Raw genomic sequence first — 23,428 nt, forward strand, 5'->3', positions numbered from 1 at the left:
TGCCTGGTTTCCTCCAGACATGACGCTTGGCATTCCAGCCTAAGAGTTCAGTATTTGCTTCATCAGTCTAGAAAATGTTGTTTCTCGTGATCTGAGAGTCATTCAGGTGCCTGTTGGCAAACTCCAGGCTAGTTGTCATCTGCCTCTTAATGAGGAGTGACTTGCCCTTCTGGAAAGTTCTCCTCTCTCCACAGAGCAAAGCTGAAGCTCTGTCAGAATGACCATCAGGTTCTTGGTCACCTCCCCAGTTAAGGCCTTTCTACCCCGATTAGTCAGATTGGGCAGTCAGCTCTGGGAAGAGTCCTGGTAGCTCCAAATTTACGGCCACTGTTCTCATTTGGACCTTCAATGTTGGAGAAATTTTTCAGTACCTTTCCTCAGATCCGTGCCTTGACAATTCCTTGGACTTCATGACTTGGTTGGTGCTCTGACATGCACTGTCAGCTATGGGACCTTCCATAGACAGATGTGTGCCTGTATTTTTGTTTTTCATTTTTAACAAATTTGCAAGAATTTCAAGCACTTTGCCATTATGGAGTATTGTGTGAATTTAATCCCATTTTGGAAAAAGGCTATAATGACTAAATGTGGTGCGGGTGAAACGGTTTGATGCTGCCCAGTTTGATGTTTGGTGTTTAATTCCCTTCATTCGTGCTGTTGTGGGTGGAGGCCGGACTCAAACAGAGAAGGTGTTTTGAACCATGACATCCTCCCTGTGGGAGGTGAAGAAAGGAATGTCGTCCTGGATTTCAGCCTTTTCACAATTTTCCATCACAGTTTTGGGGTTCAAATCATGGTTCAGACATGAAATATTAGATAAGATTCTTGAGCATCAGATGGGAATTAAGGCCTTTGTAACTTTCCATCATAATCATCAAACTGTATCTAACTACAAACTGAGAAAAACTATGACACAAACTTCTATACCCTTTGTCTTTAATAAACACTAGATAATAGAAGCTATTATACCAAATCCAGACCTGCTGCCACTTTCTTCTGGAAGATTCTCTTTTGTTAAACATTCCAAATGGGCTGCGACTAAGGGTCTAATTCCCCTGTAATTAAATGCAATTTCATCATATTTTGTTTGAAATTACAATATAATTACCTACAAATAGGGTCAACAAGTTCATTCTTTTACAGTAAAGGAGACACCAAGTTTTTAAAGTTATTTAAATTAGGAGCCTATCCCAGCTACGAGAGGCAGGGTACACCCTGGACGGGTCACCAGCATGTTGCAGGACCAACACAAAGAGCCAGACAACCAATCACAATTATTTACTCACTACTTAAATTTACTTACAGCATAATTATTTCTCTGTTTCCTGTTGAAACTGGACATGATACCCCCTTTTTGTAGTGCACCTACCTTTTAGTAGGTAAATGTATGTAAATATAATTACATTGTGGTTTCAAATAAATTAAATTAAAATTGCCCTTTATAACAGGGAAATTACACCCTTAGTCACAGGCCGTATTATAAAATATTACCAAATCCAGCACTTGTTTGGTCCGATCTCTGCCCTCTTCATTAAATAACCACTTCTCTCTCTTCCATTTTGGTCAAATGCATTTGTGCAGAATTGGAGGTCAAAAATAAGCCCAAAGTTCCACACAGAGCTTAAAGAGCTGACAAATATTGTTTACCCAGTAAGACTTAGATACACACTTATCAACAAGTAAAATGACTGAGAACCTTCACAGACAACAAGTAAAATGTTTTTAAGAAGATTTGACAACTTTGTCGAGACAGATGGGAGGCAGTCTGCAAGACATCCACCTCATGCACCATGTGTCAGCTGCTGCTTTGTAACCTTGGTCCTTATGCACTCTTGCATGTGTCTTTTCAATTTAAAATATAGCAAAATATATACACATATAAAACACGGGTTACTCTTTGTTAGAACCTTTGTTTCTTCTCTTTTATATGCATTCAGCTTTAATATGTTACCTTGATGGATAGATAGACTGAAGTCTTTGTTAACAGCAGGGACACTGGAGCTAATCAGAAGACCATCCTGCTTACAGTCTAACCCAGGGGTGTCAAACTCAAATACACAGTGGGCCAAAATTCAAAACTGGAACAAAGTCGCGGGCTAACATTAATATTTATTGAAAAAAAAATCTTCCTCCAGATATAAGAATGAATCTTTTCTTATGGACTCAAATAAGTTTTGCTGGAAAACTGAATATGGAACAAGCAAAGCTCAATACTAAACAATATATATATTAGCTGTATAATACCAGTAGGCCAGCTCTAATAGTAATTTGGTATGGCTTCGCGGGCCAAATGTAATTAGGCTGCGGGCCAAATTTGGCCCGCGGGCCAGAGTTTGACACCTATGGTCTAACCCATCAGAGGAGGATTAACACCATGAGCATTCAGATAGATATTAGTATCTCATCAGAAACATAAATGGCTCAGTTTGACATCGCTCTCACTCTAGCCTGAAGGTGAACAGGCTAATCCCCAAGTCCATCATTTTAACCTTATATTCAGTTCAAGGTAGGACAACCACAATATATCAAATGATGGAGCAGATTCACATATTTAAAAAAAAAAAAAATACATGCTTAGTTTTTATTTTCATGCTGAAAGCATCTTTCAACAAAAAAGATAGGACAGTGGCATGTTTACCACCGTGTTGCATCATCTCTTCTTAAAAACAGAGAAAAATAAATAATAATAGTAATAAGAAAAACTCTGTAAGTGTTTGGGAAATGAGGAGACAACTGCTGTAGTTTTAAAAGCAAAATGTTTCACCTTTCATTTCTGATATGTTGTGGCTTTTTTCTCCCCATAATGCACCCAGGTTTTCAGTGGGTGACCTGTAACAGTACTCCTTCACTGTGGAGCCTTGCTGCTGTTGGAGGCACAGAATATGTTTTGAGGTGAAAAAAGCTTTCAGAGAAAAGCCAGCATGTTACTCCACATCTGTGTATACTGATACACAATTCTTATATTCTTAAACAATTTTTAGATTTAGTGAATCCCTCCTGAGCGTTATTTACTCTCTTGGATGCTCCTTTATTGGCCAGTTGTTTTAACAACATGTTGATTATTCACCATGAGCTTTGTACAATTTTTCCATCCTTTGTTATTCCACACCAATTCAAATTAAACGTTTTCTTACACTTTACTGCTTATTATACGCATGCATTAATAGGTAAAATTTCAGTTTCAACATTCGATTTGTTGTTTAGGATTGTTGTTGTGCTGAAAACAAAAACAGCAGCTGGCAATCAAATGCTTTCCAGGTGGTATTGCATGGTGGATCAAAGTCTGGTGGTACATTTCTGCATTCGATATTCCATCAATTTTGACAAAATCTTCAACACCAATGGCTGAATTGCAGTTCCACTGTATTTAAAAGATACCGGTTGACTCTTGCTGTGGTGAGAAATTTCAAATTTGGATTAATCAGTCCATAAGACCTGTTTCCACTGATTTTTAGTCTAGTTCTTGTCTAATTTGGCATCCTTCAGCCTTTTCACCCTGTTTCCCTTCCTTAAGAATGGCTTCTTATCTGTCCACTCAGACCTTTTCTGACGAGGCTTCAGTGAACAGTAGATGGATCAGCTGAAGGCCCAGATACATCTCTCAGGTATCTGAGTATCTAAATATCTGAAGGTCTTTGCTGACTTTCAGATTCTGTTCATCTGCTGTAGACAGTCTTTAAGTTTATTATTTTTAGCTCTGCCTTTTCTTTTATCCCCCACTTCTCCAGTTTTCCCAATCCTTTAAGGAGATGTCTTGAGCATTTTTAGTTGATTCAACTAAAGAAGTGGGAACAAATGATGCATTTTCTGACAGGGTGCCTGTAACAAAGTGTGTAAAGATACAGTTTAAAGTTGCTCCATTGCTAAGTCTGTTATGTATATTTAAACACTAGTTTGTCTCAATTTAGGTGACTTTTTATCCTTGAATGCTTCATAGGTGGTAGTTGGCTTAACAAAATGGTCAGGTATAAGTACCGGACTGAAAATGATTTCTTTTCTTTTTCTTTTTTTTTTAAAAAAAAGCTAATGTCCAAAGAGGAGGGGAAAAAACCTTTCACTTTCAGATCGTTTGGAGAACCTTTGCTCAGAACCACTTTCAAAACCACAAAAAAGTCTGTAAAGAAAGCGGATGTGGCTCAAGACTTCTGCACAGTACTGTATGTGGTGTCTTCTGGAAAGCTGCTTCTCTAATGAAGGACTGGAACACATTTACAGCAACAAGAAACAACACCACCATAACCACAAGTCATGAACTAAGAAACTCAAACGGGGCATTCTTTTAAATTTTCTTACACTTACAAAGTGCTTTTAAAAAAATTAAAAAAAATAATCTAAACTACCTTAAGATGTCGTCCAGGTCCTCCCCCAGGGCCTCCACTTTAATCAGCAAACTGTGATAAGAGAGACTGGCTTTACAACACTGCATCGTTTATTTGGGATTTGAGTTGATTTATGGAATTTTGAACGCAATCAATGCTTTTCTGCGGCCCAGCGTTAGCATTGATGTCCACTAGATGGCCCCCTCCACCGACAGAAGGAAGGTTGCTGCTGGGACTCACTTCTGATCCAACCACAGATATATGCAACAAACTTACTGCAGTGTAACCGGAAGATCAGTCGATTTTAGTGTGCGGGTTATATCAGATGAAAGATGAACCGGCTGGGCAAAAATCCAAAAAAGGACGCACGTGGACGGTTTCTCTTGATATAATCACATCAATCCAGTAGGTGGCAGCCTATTCAAGCTAATATAATCAGATTAAAGGAACCCAAATTTAGACGGATCTCCTCAGTGCCAGAAATGCTGTACACGTAGTGGACTTGATCCAGGGGTAGGCTGAGCTCTCTGGGGTTTTGTTTTGTTTTTTTGTTGTTTTTTTTGTTTGTTTGTTTGTTTTTTAACTTGCTGGTTAATGTAAAAAACAAACAAACAAAAAAAAACATGGCGTCTATGAGGGGATAAAGCTGGGTTTTTTTAACCGTTTTGGAGCCCTCATGCTTTCATCATCTGATCAGGTTCTCAGCTGTAGGCAGCTCTTTATCAGAGAGAGACTTGATGCTGTTTGCGGAGGGAAATCCGCGTCTTGTGGGCATACTGCAACGCCGTGACGCAACTCGCACTCTCCTGCTGCATCACTATAAAATATGAATCACCAGTGTGCCGACGATCGGGTCCTGATTTGGGTGTAAATATCATGTAAATGGTGAGGAAGGAGGGGGGTGTGGCGCAAAGTATCGGCCATTCACGAAAATCAGTACAAGCCCGGAGCTGGTGCACTCGTGCACAGGGAGCCAGGTTTGATCGCTGTGGCGCTGTCTGTGTGCTCGGACTCCGGCTGGGTTCTCAGGCCAGCCAGCCAGCCAGCCAGCCTTCGGCAGCCATCCCCGCCGTGCCCCGTCCCTCCGCAGGCTCCGGGCTGCAGATAAAAGCGCTCCACGCAGGGACTCGCATCGCGTTACGCAGCTTCAAAGCCTGGATGCAGGGCGAGCCAGTGGCCTGGGGATGATGATGCGATGCCCACGGTGTGATTAAAGGTGCGTTTGGGGTTTGTCTTCTTGTCACTTCGCTCTCGGTATCACCTGTTCGGCCCATGGATGCGTTACAGTCAGACATAAACCAGCGCAGAGCTGAAGCCGAGACGTGCGGAGGACAAAGGGACGGATGGAGCTGTAGGTGCCGTACCTTATAAATATTCCTGGTATGTTAAAGGAGGAAAAAAAAATGTTGATTTCTTTATAGAGCAGCCACACTTTCTACAGCTCTCAGGATGCTTCAGTTTTATCAGAGCACATTGAGAACTGTGGCGATGTCTCAGTGGTTGGACCATGTTGTAAGTCGCAGCTAGTAGATGAGACGGGTTTATAGGAAGTGGCTGTGTCTGCTGGCAGGTGACAGATGCATCAGCTGAGGCTCGTTATCCATGAAGCCTGCTGTGAGCTGCACAGGTCTGCATGGGTAGCTTCTCTCACTCTGGGCTCTGCTTTTAGATCAGGCCACAGCATCAGATCCACACACAGCAGTAGATCTCTCGGGCTTTGATCATTGTGTAACTTTAGGACAGCTTTATGTCAGGAATGGATCATAGCAGGTCTGTAATGACACTGCTTTTCTTTGTGGGGGGTGCGGTCTGTGTCCAGTGTCCACATCTGAACCAGTTCCTTATGAGCTGGAGGTTGACTTATTAAAAGTGTGTACAGTCTTCCAGGAAAGAGACCGATGAGGGACTGATGGACACATTTGAACCTGACAGTCCTTTTCCACTGTTTTCCCAGGTACGTCAGCATCGTGATCCATGGCTGTGCTGTGTGTGTCCGAGCAGATTGTGATCCGAGAGAAGATTGAATGCCTCTAAAATCTCAAGGTAAGACACCCCCTCCCTTCTTTGACCTTGTGTGTGTGTGTGTGTTTGTGTATATCTGTGAGTTGGTTGCGTTCAAATTGATCCATGGCCTTGAGCGCTGCTCCCTGCCTCACTTTTCTTCTCCTTAATTGTCTCCTTCATCTCGACTTCTATTACTCAGTACCAAACATGTATCTCATTAGCGTAAAAGCACATTTCCCTGTTTGAAAGCATACGTGGAATTTCACTTGTGTACATTTTATACATGCACACACTCTGTGTTTAGGACACAAACATCTGTGACGTGTTTTTCTGCATGACAGGGGTTAATAACTTTTCATAGGCTTAATTAGACAAATTGCTTTGGGGGTGGAAGCAAACAGGGGCAGCTGAACCATCTCAATAAGCTGTTGTTTTTTACTACAATATGAGCTAAAAACAGGTTTTCCCAGCTCTGTGAGGCCGAAGAATTGGATGCAATTGGACGGGTCTGCTGTGTTTCTATGTTTACATGTTTGCTCGCTGCAGGCCGTGAACTTTCATGGTTCAGCTGCAGTTTACCTTTAGTTTAAACTTAAAATAAATTCAGCTCCAGGCCGTCTGACAAGCTGTCTCTGAGTCAGCAGTTGACCCCTCTGACAGGGGTCAGCGTGCGTGATGTGTTAGTCCTGTTAACACTTATGGATGTATCCTGTACTGTTCAAAAGAACAGTCGTCTGCACGTTTATTGTGTTGTTGTACTTTCTGCGTCCTGGGGAAAGAGTACGATCAGTGAGAAATAAAGAAATATGAAAACAATGGAATATGCATGCTCTATGGGAATAATAAGAGGAAGGTTATAGACAAAGCCAGTGTGGTTTACTATGTATTTATGTTACAGTACCTATGAGAAGCAGTTTGTCTATTCAGGTATAATGTCAGTGCATTCTGGCAAGTTTTGGGAAGTAAAGTTGTCTTTGTTAGCCTTAACTTCCCACTTTGACCATTTTATAGCTGGTGTCATACTAATGTGCCTTATAGCTCTTTCACTTTCATCTCCCTGTTTTGTTTACCAAGCAGGTGCAGGCTGAAAGCATATACGATAATGGGCAGTGCAACTCTAACAAACGTTCCTGATGACGGTGTAAGAGACTCACAGGCATTAATTTGGTTTTAACTGCTCTTGATTGGCTGCTAGACTAAAAACATTCTTCATATAGCTTTGATCAGAGGCCTTTATGTTGTAGCATTTATTGATATTTTAGACCGTGGTGTGTTGTTAACTTTGTGGCAGCAGTTACTTTAATGACGAGAGAGGTTGTGTCCTACATGCTGTGTTGTGATGGGGAAGCATTTATGCAGACCGTAAGGCTACAGTTATGGTTATTTTAAATACGATCTTTGAAATTAAGGTTTTGCTAAAAATAAAATATGCATTCAATTTTGTTAGGTGCACCATGCTACTACAAGGCTGAACCCTGTTTTGTCTTCTGACCTGGCATCATTCATCATGATGTAGATTCAAAAAGGTGCTGGAAACGTTCCTCTGAGATATTTTGGTCCATATTGACATGACAGCGTCACGCAGCTGCTGGTGAACAGGCTAGAAGCATGGCAAGAAAATATCCCCCACACCATTACACCACCACCACCTGAAGCATGGATACAAAGCGCGGTCGATCAGAGTTTTAATGTAGTTTACACTGAGTGTTGCAGCAGTGTTTTCCACTCTTCTATTGACCAAGTGGTGAGCCTGTGTGAATTGTAGCGTCTGTTTCCTGTTCTTAACTCACAGGTGTGGCAGTTGTTGGTGTAGCCCATCTGCTTCAAGGTTTAACGTGTAGTGTATTCAGAGATGCTCTTCTGCATACCTTGTTTGCTGTTGCCTTCCTTCAGCTCAAAGCATCACTCTCTGCAAACCCTTGAGATGGTTGTGTGGGAAAATCTCACCAGATCAGCCGTTTCTGAAATTCTCAGACTAGCCTGTTTGGCACAGAGAACCATGTGATATTCAAAGTCATTTAAATCACCGGTCTCCACGATCCTGATGCTCATTTGAACTTGGGGACACTCATATGGACCCTGCTACTCAAGGTAACCATATTGTTGCAGGCATTTAGTGATCTCAGAGAAAAGACTCCCACAAACTAGTATTCATTATTGGCTTCCTCTTTAATGACCTCTGTGTGTGTGCCTCCTGCAGCTTGGGCATGTAAAGTGTGTCTTCTAGAGCAAACATATGTATTTATAGCTGTTCGTTTTAACAAAATGTCTGAATTGCTCCTTCCTGACACAATCCTTTTTTAATCTTTATGTCATTGTTCCTCTTTTGTTTCACCTAATGATAAACATTTACCATATTCGGGGAAGACATTAATGTTTCACAGTGAAGATCATGTAATGTTTGCAGGGAACAACAGTAAGCTATATGATTCTCACTCTGCAGTGTAAGCAGATGAGTGGTGGGGTTGGAAACGTCAGGTTATGTAAAAGTCATGCCTCTGCAAAGTGTTTGTATGTATAGTCATTTCTCAGCACCAACTGTTTACTGCAGTGTGAGCAGTGTTTTTAGCAATATATGCAGTCAAATGAGCCAAAACTGTCCCCAGCGCGACTTGATTGCAACAGAGTGCGATCAAATTCCTGCAGCCAGGTTCCAAAATAGTTCACAATTATTTTTCAAGTAATATTCAAATGTTAAATTTCCTCACTTCAAATGCACCTCTGTGGTTTGACATGTGGAGAAGAAAATGCAAATTAGCAACTGATAAGTTCTACAGAAATTTGCGTTTCCTTACGAAATCTTGTGGACTAATTTAAAATTAAACTGTCATCAACTGACTGTAAAACTTTCTGTCTTCCTTCCTCTCTCTTTATTTATATAAATTACAAGTTTATAAAAGCACTCACTGACAAAGCAACATACTGGGCTACACAATGATTTACTGCAGCTGGAAAAATAATTCACTCTGGCGAAGATGCATGAATTTCTCTTTGCACTAAACAAGAGCGAGAGTAATGGATGGTGCTTTCCTCTTGTCTTAACTATCTTGACAAACAGGAAGTTCGATTTAGAGAGAAAGGAGGAAGTCTGTGTTGGTTTGATCACACAGAGAGATTTTACCACACGGAAAACACACTTGATATTGCCACACTGCGCTCGGCATGAAAGCCCTGTATATGTCCGGCCTGGAAATTGCAGTGCAGTTTTAAAGTGTAGGGTCTCACATATACACCTGGACTTTACCCGTAACTGTTAATTGTTCATGACCTGCTTGAAACATGAGTTTGTAACTTATGTTTGACATGGCATGTCATGAGCTAAGGACCGTCCCGGTGATGTTCCATATTTTTTATATACACCATTCATTCATGGTTCAAAAACGAGGAGGCTGTAATCTGTTCCTTCATTACTGTGAACACGGGCATTGTAGCTTGCTTTGACTCAACCCCGCTTAACTTTAAATACTCACTTCACATCACCAAATGTGTATTAATCCGGGGCTGAAAATAATCCCCAACAAATACTGTCTAATGACAGTTTGCTAAAAGCACTTTGTCATTTCCGCATGAAGTTATAACATGATCGTATCTGCAGTGGTCTGGTTTTTCTTTCACGCAATCTTCGCAGAACATGGCTCAACTTATTAAAGGTGGATTTTTGAGAGATTTCTCGTGTCAAGCCTGATTTTAAACTGCCTGTGACAGCACAATGTAATGGCTGAATTGTGGGTGTCCTACTTAAGAATGAGAAATGGAGCTTTTCAGCTGCTGACAACTCATGAGGGTATTGCAGGCTCTCATTACCGCCACTATTGTTGAGTGTGTGTCTGATCACACGCTCAACAAGCTAGATATAGGGGGGAAAAAATGGCACATTTCAACACGAAGAACCATTGTTTGAAAACCGCCCCCTGTTATTTTATGTCATTAATATGCTAATGAGCCCTTGTGTCGAAGCCTCTATTGTGCGCCACTTCACTGTCAAAAATGAGCCGCAAAGAAAGGAGATTAGATATTTCGAGCTGTTTATTGGGCTGGAATCGTTTAATGATGTTGGTTTTGCAGGCTGTGTTGATACTGTGAGTCTACTTGGTAAATATTGAATAAAAACATAGATGTGAATGTAATTTAAATAGTTCTTCTAAATGCCCTGAAGGCTTGCAGCAACTTTAAGGAGCAATCCATGAATAGAAATTCAAAATCTAGGTTGCTTCCCTACATTTAGGCCTCTTTAATGCTAGCAGTTTGTCCTGTCCCTGTGAACAGAATATTACAGAAATATCTTAAAGGAACAATGGATTTGGGAGATCACGATCACAAGCCTTGCCAGGCTTCAAGCTATGCGCTTGTAGCTGAGCCAAGCTAGTTCTGACCAATAACAACCTTCCTACTGGCCAGCAAGGTTACACAGCTATGGTCCTGCCTGCTTAAGGTTTTCCATTACATCATTTCAATAGGCTTTTGCCTCACCATTTAAATCTGCCCAGGTTTAGATTAATTTTTCACCAAGATCTTGAGTTGATGATTGGAGACTCAGACTGCTGCCTATTCCTCTGCACATCCCCAAAGATTCATAATGGGATTGAGGTCTGTACTCTGTGGTGGCCAATTATGTGTCTGCAGGGAATGGGGAAAAAATCCATTGATGGAAAAACTTGGTCATTCATTTGCAATGGAAGACTCATACCTGCTTGTTTAGTTAAATCCATGTGGTGCCATTTTTTTTTTTTGCCAGGCTGAAGGCCTGTTAGGCCTGTGCATTGGCTAGTTTCTGTATTTTTAGACAAAAGCTGCAACCATTAAGTTTGCAAATGTTATTGCTTAAATTTGTTTTGCTGCTCAGCTAATAGCAAACGGCAAATGTCCACTAATCAAGGTAAGCTTAAGCAGGAATTACATTTCCCACGTCCACTAGGGTTCACTCAGATTTCATCATCAGATGGTTAGCGTAAGGATCCGTACAGACGTCCGTGTGCCTGCCTGTTTTTTGGGACCACGTAGACTAGTCCACAGAGAATTTACATTACAGTGCAACTATGCCTGTGCCCCAGGCAGTGGACTTCAAGTGGAGGTAAAAAGAAAAATAACAGGATGAGCACTCGGCAGTCAGGTTTCCAGCTGTCCATGTCCACAGTGGAGTATTATCTAAGCTTAAATCATTAATGGCTGTATAGTGAGTGAAGGTAAATGTGATGTGTGGTGCCCCTCCAATGATTCCCAGTCAGCAGATAGCATTAAGTGGGTGGATAGCTCTACATTAATTGGGTAAAATATTAGATTGAATGGATGTGTTTTCTGAATTCCTGCCTAGCATATCAAAAAGAGCATGCTCAACTTTCCATATTGGTCCTGGCACATCAAGTTAGGACAAGTAGTTACTTGGACTCAAGTGTCCACATAGGGAAAAAATACATACTTATGTGGTAGCTAGAAACTGTAGAAAGTCAGTGACATTTGGGGATTTCAAGCAACAACCAGTGGGCAGGTCCCCAAATGAAACATTTCTTAACTTTAAGGTTAAGAGACAGGGTGGCCCACTAATTGCCAGCTGCACTTTCACTTGTCGCCCAATGTGGGACGTTCACACATGAAGCAATTCTCTTGTTTGCATTGCTTTATCGCCAATGGTCGGTTGTGAGCAGAAATTCCAGGAAACCTTTGCCTAGGTAACTTTTTAATCTATTTGCCATCTTATCACATGTCAATCATCTGTTTGCTTGTTGAAGTTGTCAAATGTTACTGACTCTCTGTGGTCTCTGGTAACCAAATCAGCACAAATCACCTCCCTTAACGCCCACTCACATTATGATTCTTGTGACCTGAGTGGGGCTTGGTTTCAAGCTCCTTAGACTCCGGTGTAGACGCAGCTCTTAATTTTTGTCAGCTTCAAGGTGACCAACTGAAGAGACTACCAATAAGAAAGATGAAGAGCGAAGCTGAACATGAATGGTTGTGCCTGTCCAGGATGTACCCTGCTTCTTGGCCTAAGACGCCGGGGATTGGCTTCAACTCCCCTGTGACCCTGAACTGAATAAGCAGTTAAGAAAATGGATGTACATTTTATACTTTGTCAAAAATCACTGTGACATTTTAGCACTCAGGAACACATTTCACTTTTGATCTGATACTTTAGTAAGTTGGGAAGTGTTTGCTACCTACAATATATTATATAAGTCTGACAGACGATTCATACTGCAGTATGAATCGTTGGTGGAAGGTGTGCAACCTGAAGGCTGTAATATTAGTGTCTATTTCTGTCCTACTTTTTTTCAAATCTAATTTCCTTGTGTGACTTTCAGTTACTAAATGTGTGAAACCTAACAAAAACTGGCACTGTATCTACTGCTCTCAGCCACAAACAGCAGCACTATTGTTTAATGTTTCAGCAATATAGACGACTTATTTGTGACAGTCAGCTTTATCCACAGAGACACACATTTTTCTGTCTTTTTTTTCTGCCCCTCACGTCTCCCCCTATTCCCTCCGTTTCTCCATTCATCGTGTAATTGGATGGATTATGACTAATGCCAAATCCTCCAGCTGTTTTCGGGTCATCAAGCAGCTTTTACATGGATTATAAATAACTTAATATGTTTGTATTGGATGCCTGCATGTTTGTGTGCGTTCAGTCAGGATTGCACGTTCGTTTGCCTTTTGATCTGTCAAATTGGGTAAGACGCTGCCAGATTTGGATATCTATCCCAAATCTGTTCTTTATCGAAGCGAAGTGTCAAACCAGCTATTTGAACAAATCAGCTGCTTGTAATGTTGGTAACAGGCACATGTTCATCTCAACACTCAAAGAGAACATTCAAGTTGGCTTAAGTTGTCAGGAGAAAGTTTATTGATGTTGACAACCATAATCAGAGTTTATTAATTGATCGGGGACATTCGCATCGTAGACAACACAATCCCCAAAATGACCAATTGATGTGCATCACATTCTCTTTTTCACATATCTCAGAAGTTTTACATCTGAGATCTGGGTTTTGCCGTTTCTTTTTCTTGTTCTGTGGCTTTGTACCCACACATCCTACACACGCGCACACACACACTGAACACAGTTCGCTGACAGCTTTGTGCTAACAAACCCTCCACACCACACACTCCTCAGAGAGCACGATTACAGAGCGAGAAGAAGCTGCCCTCCCTAACAAAAGGATGCAGACACGAGTGCAGAGCAAGATGAAAGCTTCTCGGTTGGCATGGCAACCACCCGATCATCTGCCGCACGGCGAGGTTGGATGTTTGACGTGTCGATGGTGCATTCTGGGTTAGAGAGACAGAGGACGAGAGGGAGAGGTGAAGAAAACTGGTTTGATCCAGCTCAGTTGAGCGTGTGCCCTTTATCTGGCTTGGCTTTTATTTTATTGTTGTTTTACGTCTTTCTTTAAGAGAGAGCTGCATGATTCAGCTCACCATCAAACCGCTCCTCAGTGTTTCCTCTGAGCTCAACTGGAGCTCATCAAACTACCAGCTCGTGTACTGTCAGACCCTGGAGGTGGACTGTGTTAAGCTCTGTGTGCTTGTGTGTTTTATATGAGAATGTTACACAGCAAGTGTTGTTGTTGTGCAAACGTGCTGGTCTAACAGGCTGAGTGTGAGACAGGCAGTGGTGATCACTGCTGATGTGAATGCCCAAAAATAGTCAGTAAAACTGAATGTAACATGTCCATTATGTCCATGTCCACACTCAGGTTTAACATTACAAAGGTGTGATGCAAAAGTGGGGGGTACAGTATCAAAAGGACGTTTCGCTTTTGCATTTGGGGGCTATTTAACTTGCATAACGTGTCTTATTTTAGACTTTTGCAAAGAAAATGTTCAAAAATGTGTTTATTTTAAAATACTGTCTCTTGTCTGTTGACATACATTTACCGTTACACTTTGCTAGTACTGGGCTGGACCCCCTTTTTTCCATAAATTCGTAGATTTTACAAGGTGCTAGAAACGTTCATGTGAGATTTTGGTCCATTTTGACATGAGAACATCATACAGTTGCTGCAGATTTGTCAGCTGCACATCCACAATGTGACTCTACTGTTCTGCCACATCCCAAACAGGGGTGCACATAAGTGGTCTGCAGGTGCGCATTCGCTGTCAAAATAAAAGACGCGCACCAGATAAGAAGTTGCAACGCGTGTTTGCGTCCATATAAAAGGCACTGTTTTGGTCCGCTAGAGTGGGATTTTTACGGCATATTCTGCACCACACCTCTGTGCGTTCATCATTTGTTTGAAGCCAGCTCACCTCCTGCAATCACTTCTCCGAGAATAAGCGCATCTTTTGCGGTTCGGACTCCTTCTGACATTTCTTTGGAGGTGGAGGAACACCAAAGTAATTGCTTAAAGGAGCTTCTTCTACATCTTTAAGAGTTCTAAACAAATGTCTGTCCTCCTCCAGAAAATATTATGGAAGCAAACGCGCGTTGCAACTTCTTATCTGGTGCGCGTCTTTTATTTTGACAGCGAATGCGCAACCGCGGACCACTTATGTGCACCCCTGATCCCAAAGGTTGTATTGAGATCTGGTGACTGCTTAAGTTGATTTGAGCTTTGTAGAATCCGAGCTGCTGGAATCAGATCAGAAAATGGATACACTAGAGTCATAAAGGGATGGACATGGTCAGCAACTCAGGGAGGCTTTTGTGTTGATATTTTCTGTGTACGCCATTACACCACCAGCACCCTGAACCATTGATACCAGGTAGAATGGACCAGTGCTGTCATATTATTTGCACCAAATTCTGACCTTGCCATCCAACTATTGCAGCAGAAATTGAGTTTCATCAGACCAGACAATATTTTTCCAATCGTCTTTTTCTCCAATTATGTTGAGCCTGTGTGAACTGCAGCCCTGTTTCCTGTTCTTAGTGGACAGGAGTTGTACCTTGTGTGGTCTTCTGCTGCTATCGCTCATCTGTTTCAAGGTTTAATGTGTGCATTCAGAGATGCCCATCTGCATACCTTGGTTGTAACAAGTGGCTGCTTGAGTTACAGTTTCTTTCCTATCAGACTGAAACCATCTGGTCATTCTCCTCTAAACTCTGACATGATCCACACAGAGAACAGCCACTCGCTGCATACTTTTCTGACCATTCTCTGCATATCTCTTGGGAAATCCCAGCAGATCAGCTGTTGCTGAAATATTCCAGCCTATATGGCACCACCAATCATACCAGGTGACTTAAATAGCCTTTCTTCCCCATTCTGATGTTTGAACTAAAGCTAAAGGTCTAGACCATGTCTGTATTCTTAAATGTGTTGAGCTGCTGACATGTGATGGGCTGATTACATATTTGCATCAGCAAACACTTTAACAGAGAGGCTGATGAATGCATATGCAAATAAGAGTTTGGTTAACACATATTTAAAGAATACATTTGAGAAAACTTGCAATGCAAAATACAAAATGTGAAGAACACATTAAAACCCATTTTCTCTCTTTTTTTCACACACCGAGCCCGAAATAAATTTGCCGTCATTTACTTTACAGATTTACCGAAAGGTTTGTTTGCATATCAAAAATGGATTTTTTTCCCGGCTGCTGACAATAATTTGGAATTTTTCTGAATAATAAATGCAGATATAATCCCCTCTAAAAAAAAAACTCTAATGTTGACAAATCGAAGCACGAATTCTGAATCTTGCTTCAGCCATTATTCAGATTTCTGTTTTTAAAACCTGTGAAATTAGCATACATTTAAAAGTCTAATTCCTTATTTGCATCCTTAAAAGAGCCATTCGAAACACTTCGAAAAAGAACAAAAAAAAGTCATGTTCTTGGTAAGTAACCAGCTCACGATAAGCCAACACTGCAGGAACTACAAGACATGATCGCAGATCTTTACAGAGGTGATGTTGATTAATGCCCGCTCAATTGCCAACAAGTCTTATATTTTAAATGACTTGTTCTGTGCAGAGACGCTTGATTTTATGTTTATCTCTGAGACGTGGCAGCGTGAGAATGAAGTCTCACATCTTTTAGAGCTTTGTCCCGCAGACTGTTCGTTTCTCTGTGCACCTCGGATATCTCGACGAGGAGGTGGAACAGCTGTAATTTTTAAAAAAGACATTTTTATGCCAGATGATCTCTTCGAGCTGTTACAATTCTTTCGAGATGATCGTGATAAAAATTGGAAGAGATCAGCCCATGTACGGTATCTTAATTTATCGTCCACCTGGGTCTGCTGCATCTTTTCTGGCAGACTTGCAAGAACTTTTAATTTCCACTATTAAACTGGGCAAGGTCGTCATTGTTGGAGACTTCAACATTCATGCAGAAGACTCATCAAATAGTACCACTAAGGAGTTCCTGAGCATCATGGACTCTTTTAATTTTGTTCAGCATGTATCAGGCCCTACTCACACTGCTGGGCATACTCTGGACTTGGTCTTCACTTATGGCATTTCCCTTGACCACATGAATTTAAATGACGTTGTTTTTAGCGACCATAAGTCAGTCTCTTTTAATGTGTCTGTCAACTCAGAGTCTCTTCCCCAAGGTTTTTTTAGGCGCAGGCGCTTTATTGATGACTCTGTTATTTCTAAATTTTCTTCCCTTTTCAGCCTTTCAGTCGGTGGCACCAAGGCTGTGGAACAGTCTACCACCACAACTACGTTTGGCTGACTCTGTGTAAAAAGCAGTTAAAAACTTTATTATTTAAACAGGCCTTCTGTTAATCAACACTTTTGAATTTGCATTATTTATATTGTCTATTTTATTACTTGATGTTTTCTTTATTTTAACCTTTGTGCACAGCGCTTTGTGACTGCCTGTCTACGAAAAGCACTTAATAAATCTTTCTTACTTGTTGTATGCCAGATATGGAATATTGTCACAAAAGTTCATGTCATTTAGTAGCGATTTTAAATCTTGTCTTTGTCTGTTGAATATACTATTATACTGCTTAAATCCTTTTTAGTCTCCCATCTGTGCGCTGTAAACGGCCAGTCTGGTGCTGGGGGACGACACCTCCACTGCCTCGCAGAGCTATTTTAAGAACTGCTTGTGTTGCTTCTTCACTGTGAGAGTCAAGTCAGGGACTCCTTGGCTGATAAAAGCGGGCGTAGTCCGGCTTTCGTGTTGGTCTATGATCGTGATGACCTCTCTTCATTTGCGTTCGACTCTTCTGATTTAGGTCACGGTGGGAAATGTTTGGATTCTTTCCCAGCTGACACGCTCTGACTCGCCCTCTGTGCAATATGCTGCATGTAAGCAAACAAAGTCCAGTACAGTTTGCGTAATAGGGCCAGGGTGCCCGTGATGACTGGGACCTGCGTTCTCCTAGGAGCGAGCAGCAGAGCATGAAACAAGGTGCGTCGTGTGTTTACCTGCTCTGAGCTTTTGTGTGACTCGTGTGCTCGGCGACAAAGCCTCCTCGACCTTTGTGTCTTTTTCTGTTTCTCTCCCTCCGCTCGCTTTAGCTGCTCAGACTATTCTCCCCTTTGTCTCGGTTTGCTTGCACCCTACTCATCCAGGCAACTGTGCGCATCACAAGTCCACAGAGTGTGAGTGTGCGTGCACTCGTTAGTGAGTGAGGCCTCTGTGTATCTCGGTTGTTAGTGACAATCAATTGCGCCATCATCCCCCTCCCCCGCCCTGCACCCTGCGTTCATCTCCGATCTCTCTGTCTCACTCGATTTATCTTCCCGCCGTCGCCCTCCCCTTTCAGTCCCTTCGCTGACTCGCTTCTTCTTTTGATGTCCTCTCTGTTCTCCTCTCGCAACCATTTTTCACCCAGTGGGCTCACGTCAGTCCTGCACGCCTGCTTTTATTTCTTTTCTTTTCTGTTTGTTTATCTAAAGGTAAAATGTCTTTGCGGAAATGAACTTTGCAGACTTTAGGCGAGGTCACGCCGGGCTGTCCTGAACACCCGCCAGTCACCTTGTTATTTAATTACAGGGATGCACTTAATAGGTTGGGATTAACTAGGAAACAACAACAACTTGGTACTGGCCCTAAAAATCCAGTGTTGACTAAAATTCCCACCTTTCCTTTAGCAGCCCACTTCTCATGTTCCCTTTCTGTGTCTAATAATGGATAGCAGAGAATTTCTGTGGAGTAGATGCACTTTGAATTGAAGCAGGATGTTGGTATTGGACAAGGATGTTTTTGTGTATAATATTGATTAGCAGACTCTACATTACAAAAACATTGCTTTATGTAGAAGTCGTCATTGAACACCTTTTACGCGGGCCGCTGTGCCCTGTGCTGACATGCTTGTTGCCCTGTAGCCTGTTCAGCCTCTTATGTCATTATGTTACCTTGCTGCTTTTAACCTCCCTCCCTTTCTCTAAAGTCTCCATAGGGCTGGCTTGAGCTGATTAGAGAGGCCATGCTTGCATTGATTAATTGGATGAGTCTCGTCTCCATGCCAGTCTCCTCTCGTCTCACAGTAGTGGCTAAAACAAACACACGCAAGGCGTTTAATGGCAGTGGAGCTTTGATGACAGGAAGTACCCGAAACTGTGGGTGTGTCAGCAAACACAGTGTTGGTGTGAACCTGAATAGCACTCATCTTAACAGCAAATCTTACGTCTACAGAGGAGAACAGTACCTTAAAATGTGTAGGTGCGTGCAAGCGTGCTATGTTTTGCATTGATTCAGTGTGCGATTTTTATTTTTTTATTTTTTTGTCTTTTGGCTGCACCTTGCTAAAACCTGACTCTGAGAAAACTTGGAAACGTTGCTCCCTGCTCACCTTGTCAGCCTCCATAATGCTTTAATTCGTCCTTCAGGCTCTGATGACAACAACAACCTCTCCCATCTCCATGACTCTGTCTCCCCACTTAATTTGTCTCCTCTCCATGCTCTCCTCTCATTCTCATCCACTTCCCCTCATCTTTTTCGTCCTCCCTGTTTTCTCTCTCCTCCTGTCTTTAAGTAAATTCTGCTTCAAAAGCTTGTCTCTGAAAGGTCGTCTGCTGCTTCTGCAGACCCCCTGTGGCCTTTCATCTTTCTTCTTTATGTTGCTCTTTTTTTTCCCTGTATCTGTCATTTTTTTTGTTGGTTTTTATTCGATCTGCTCTGCCCCTAGCACTTACCATGGCAGAACCAACAGCACACACGCATATACTGAAAATGACACACACAAAACCTATTGTAGCTCAGCCAAGTGAATGGCTGGCTGGGAAAGTCAAACGCTCTGTTATTCCATCCCGGCAAATGCAATCTCTGGAGATACAGTGCCAACCAGAGAGCCCCTAAGGGGCACTGAGGCTTTCTCAGAAATGCAGACAATCACACAAGCTTACTGCTATGTTGTCCCTCTCCCATCCCTCCTTCTTCCATTACAGACCTTTTTTTTTTTTTTTTTATCAACCAGCTGAAAGCCCCAACACCAAAGAGGCTGCATGGTCTTGTGTGCACAAACAGCATGTTTGCACATATGTGTGCTCTGACTGTTTGATCATGCTAACCAAGGATGAGGAAGAATAAACAAGCACAATAACTCAATAACGACGCGAGGCCTCATTCAGTGAAATCATTGCATGATGAACGACTGCGGTTCCACTGTGTCGACTACACAAAAGACGCCTTGTTTCTGTGATCGCTTCAGCTGAACGGCCACTTTGTGGTGTCATTATGACCCGTATATTGTTTTGGATTGGTGAGGGAAAGTGGGTTTTTTTTTTTTTTCTTGTCATGTGAATGTTTGTCTTTTTTAAGGTCAAATAAGGTCAACCCTTTATAAAATCTCTTATCTTTAAAACTGATCTTAAAATGCTGCTGCCTTTGTTTGTATTGGCAACATTCAGGAAGTCATACTGGTATATGTGGATTCTAAATATCACGTTTTAGTTTGCATCCAAATATCATGTCATGTTTGAACTTTGCTTACCTGTAATGCTTTATTTTTATTGTACTGCAAACTTCAATGTTTAAAAAGAAATCTCATGAAAAGCCGCCCAGAGAGTGAGCTGGCTTGGGGGAGGTTTGAGCTCTTGGAGTGCTCCTTCTCATTTTCACCTCTTTTCAGTATTTAACCCGCTGCATTCTTCCCCCTTTGGAGGGTGGAGTTAAACACAGCTGAAATGTTGATGGCCCTTCTTCTTGAGACTTGTGAGCTCTGAAGTAACCCATTAATCATGTTGCCATAGTGGGATGAGTGACTGGGTGCTTGTAAGACAGAGCAGGAGAGAGATAGAGGCTTGGCCTGAGAGCAACTCGGTCTTCCGGCTACAACCTTACATAATGAGAGCTAATGGGTTGGGGAACATAGACATACCTGTCCAGTCCACTAACATTAGGGTGAACAGAAAGCTGCAAGGCTGTTCTTTTCTGTCTCAAGTACTGTGTGTACAAGGAATGCATTTAGAGCTCGTGGGGGTCTCTACAGTTGTCACATGAACTCGAGAACTCTTTCATCAACAGCACCTCGTGCAGGAATGTGTTCAGTCAGGTTAACTGGGTAGACACTTCTTTAGCTTACCATTAGTTGAGGGCAGTTAGCAACCAATAATTTCATGATGCATAGTAAAAATCTTGAAGTGTTTAGCCATTAATGTATTTTGTGCTGCTGGGTAACAAATTTAATAGTTTAATTTATACTTTTATCTACTTGGCTGTCGTTCTCTATGGGTGTCAGTTTTCTACTGCTTATCGACTACTTCCAGTAGTTTTCCGCTCAGACCATTTTGTTCAGGCCTGCTCAATTCTGTAATTAAATTGCAATGTAATTTTTTCCCCCATTGGTTGATCTCATCTTCCCACCTATCCCCTGGCTACTGCAGAAGTGGCCCTCAGGGTACTTATACGTCTGGTTTGAAATCACTGATTAAATCGAATTGCCAATTTGTACTACAAACACTACAGCCTCCCTCCCCCCTGCACTGATGCACTATTGCTTCATTGTTTTTTATTAACCACGTGTTCCCACTGTCTCTGTGTTTTGTTTTGTTTTTCCCCCCAGGCCGTGAGCCCTGTGCAGGGTGATGATGAGCAGTCAGGGCGGCAGCAGCAGGGGAAGTGGCCAGCATGCTGCCACTCCGCCCCCTCGTCACACCCCTGGACCCAAGCTGCAGGTCCAGCGTTCCCACTCTCGTGACACCATCACCATACACTTCTCTGCTCTGGGGAAAGAGGAAGACGATGAGGAAGAGGAGCTCTTTGGGATACCCGCTGGATCTGTTAAAGACAAGTCTGTCCTCGATGGTACAGGGGGGCTTCAAGGTCCAGCTTCAGCAGCTGATGACCGGTGCGTTGCTACAGGCTTGGAAGCAAAAGAGGAACTGCTGTTTGAATCTGCTGGTGCAGACACTCCCTCGGGACCTGCTGTTCTCCCAGTTTTATCTACCACCTTATCTGTGCAGCCCTCAGACCCTCAGCCACACACACACTCTCCTGCCTTGACTATTAATCCCACATCCACCCTCTCCTCCAATCCTCCTGCCAGCTCCTCCTGGCCGTCTGAACGGCTCCCGGTCAATCCCTCGCCCGCAAGCTCCAGCTCCTCTTCACCATGCAAGTCTGCAGCACTGTCATCCTCCAAGCCTTTTCTTAGTCTGGTTAGGTCTTTGTCCAATGACGTTGAGTCTCGAGAAACCGTCCCTTCACTTTCCACCGTAGCACCAACCCACGCACGTCATCGACACTTAATGAAGTCTTTTGTTAAGTCTCTGTCCACGGACGCTTCCAAGGCTGACCATTCGGAAGGGCCTCTTCAGCATCAGCAAATACAGCCATCCCATCGGCCTCCACCTCGCAACATGCAACTCTTCAAACAGTTCTCCCAACCCCGTTTATCCTCCAGTCCCGTCATCGTCACTCAAGCAGGTGGAGACTCTAAAACAGCCCCCTCCTCCCCCATCATGTCTCCAGATGGTAGGTCCTTCTTCAAAGTCCAAGAGGTGGAGGCCAAGATAGAGGATACCAAGCGGCGGCTATCGGAAGTGATGTCAGACCCTCTGCAGCTTTTTAGTAAGATAATGGGGGATGAGTCTGGTACGGGGTCTGCTGGAAGTGCTGCTTATCGTGCCAAATCGCTGTCCTCCAGCGCGTCGGAGCTCAGCGGAGTAACAGCGGTAAATGGACACGGAGAAGGTGGCAACAACTACAGCATCAAAGAGGAGGAAGGGGCAGAAGGAGAAGACGAGGAAGAAACCCCCACAGCTAAGGGCCCAGAGTCAGGTTTTTTCTCTTTCCCATCACTCGCGCCAGCCCTCACCCAGGCCTCATCTTCTGCCCTCCACAAATCTCCCTCTCTCACTCTGGGCCGCTGTTCGATGTCAGCCCTGGTAGCTCGACAGGAAGACGAGGACTTCTGTGAGCTGTACAGCGAAGACTTTGAGTTATGTACTGACACAGAGACACCGGACGGTGATCGTTCTGGGTCCCGGCAACCCCATACTGGTAGCACTGGTTTGTGTAGTGAGCTCGATCCAGAGGACGAGAGAGCCGAAGAGGAGGCCGAGACCTTACCCGTGACTGGTCTCATTATTTTAACACAGTTGGTGTATTGGTATTTGGTGCTTCCTGTGCCACCCTGTGTATGCTCAGTAGTGCACGGGATAATAGCGGGGTTCGCGTTGGCGTTGCTCGTGCTTTGGCTGTCATCCCCTCAGCCCTCCTCATCAGCGAGCAGAAAAAGGAGGCGAAGGATAGAGCAATGGAATGTGGCCCAGCTGGATATTAAGGAACCATGGATATTCAAGGTAAAGGCAAAACATGTGACTTCAAAAGTAAACTTGTGATTAGTTTTCCCAAGTGTGGTGCCTATGTTCAGTTTGTCCTTACTCTGAAGAACACTATATGTTTCTACTCTGTTATTTCAGTTGAATTGCCTTTGTTAACACAGTGCCCTTCGGGAACAAAAAGGTAGGAGTTTGGATGAGAATTCAATCTGTGCAGCCTGTTGGGGAATCACGAGGTTGTGTTGCACTTCTTCTCCAGTGATGGCTCCAGTTTTTCTTTAAGCGAAACATTTTAATGACAGCACCACCGTTTGCTCTATATTCTCGAGTAACCTCAGAAAATCAGAAGAGAAATCTTTAGTAATTTGACAGAGTTATGCAAGCATGTGTATGTGTGTGTGTGCCTTAGTGGGTACCAAGCTGTTGCACAGGATAGCCTGATGGCTAGAGGCCACAGCTGTTCCAAAAAGA

The 23,428-nt window shown here is 42.8% G+C and overlaps 1 protein-coding gene across 8 annotated transcripts in view; it reads left to right on the plus strand.

The window, feature by feature from the left end:
• Positions 1 to 4,540: 4,540 nt before the first annotated feature.
• Positions 4,541 to 23,428, plus strand: part of tex2 (testis expressed 2) — a 30,645-nt gene continuing 11,757 nt past the window's right edge. The window contains exons 1-3 of one of the 8 annotated variants that reach the window (XM_040051209.1): positions 4,541 to 4,724; positions 6,274 to 6,362; positions 21,238 to 22,978. In XM_040051209.1, coding sequence (XP_039907143.1) covers positions 21,260 to 22,978 — 1,719 coding nt within the window. In that variant the 5' untranslated portion in view covers positions 4,541 to 4,724; positions 6,274 to 6,362; positions 21,238 to 21,259. The other 7 variants (XM_040051192.1, XM_040051175.1, XM_040051178.1 and 4 more) reach the window with 7 other exon arrangements.

The sequence above is a fragment of the Simochromis diagramma genome, unplaced genomic scaffold, assembly GCF_900408965.1.
Source record: "Simochromis diagramma unplaced genomic scaffold, fSimDia1.1 OVJJ01000321.1, whole genome shotgun sequence".
NCBI classification, from domain to species: Eukaryota; Metazoa; Chordata; class Actinopteri; order Cichliformes; family Cichlidae; genus Simochromis; species Simochromis diagramma.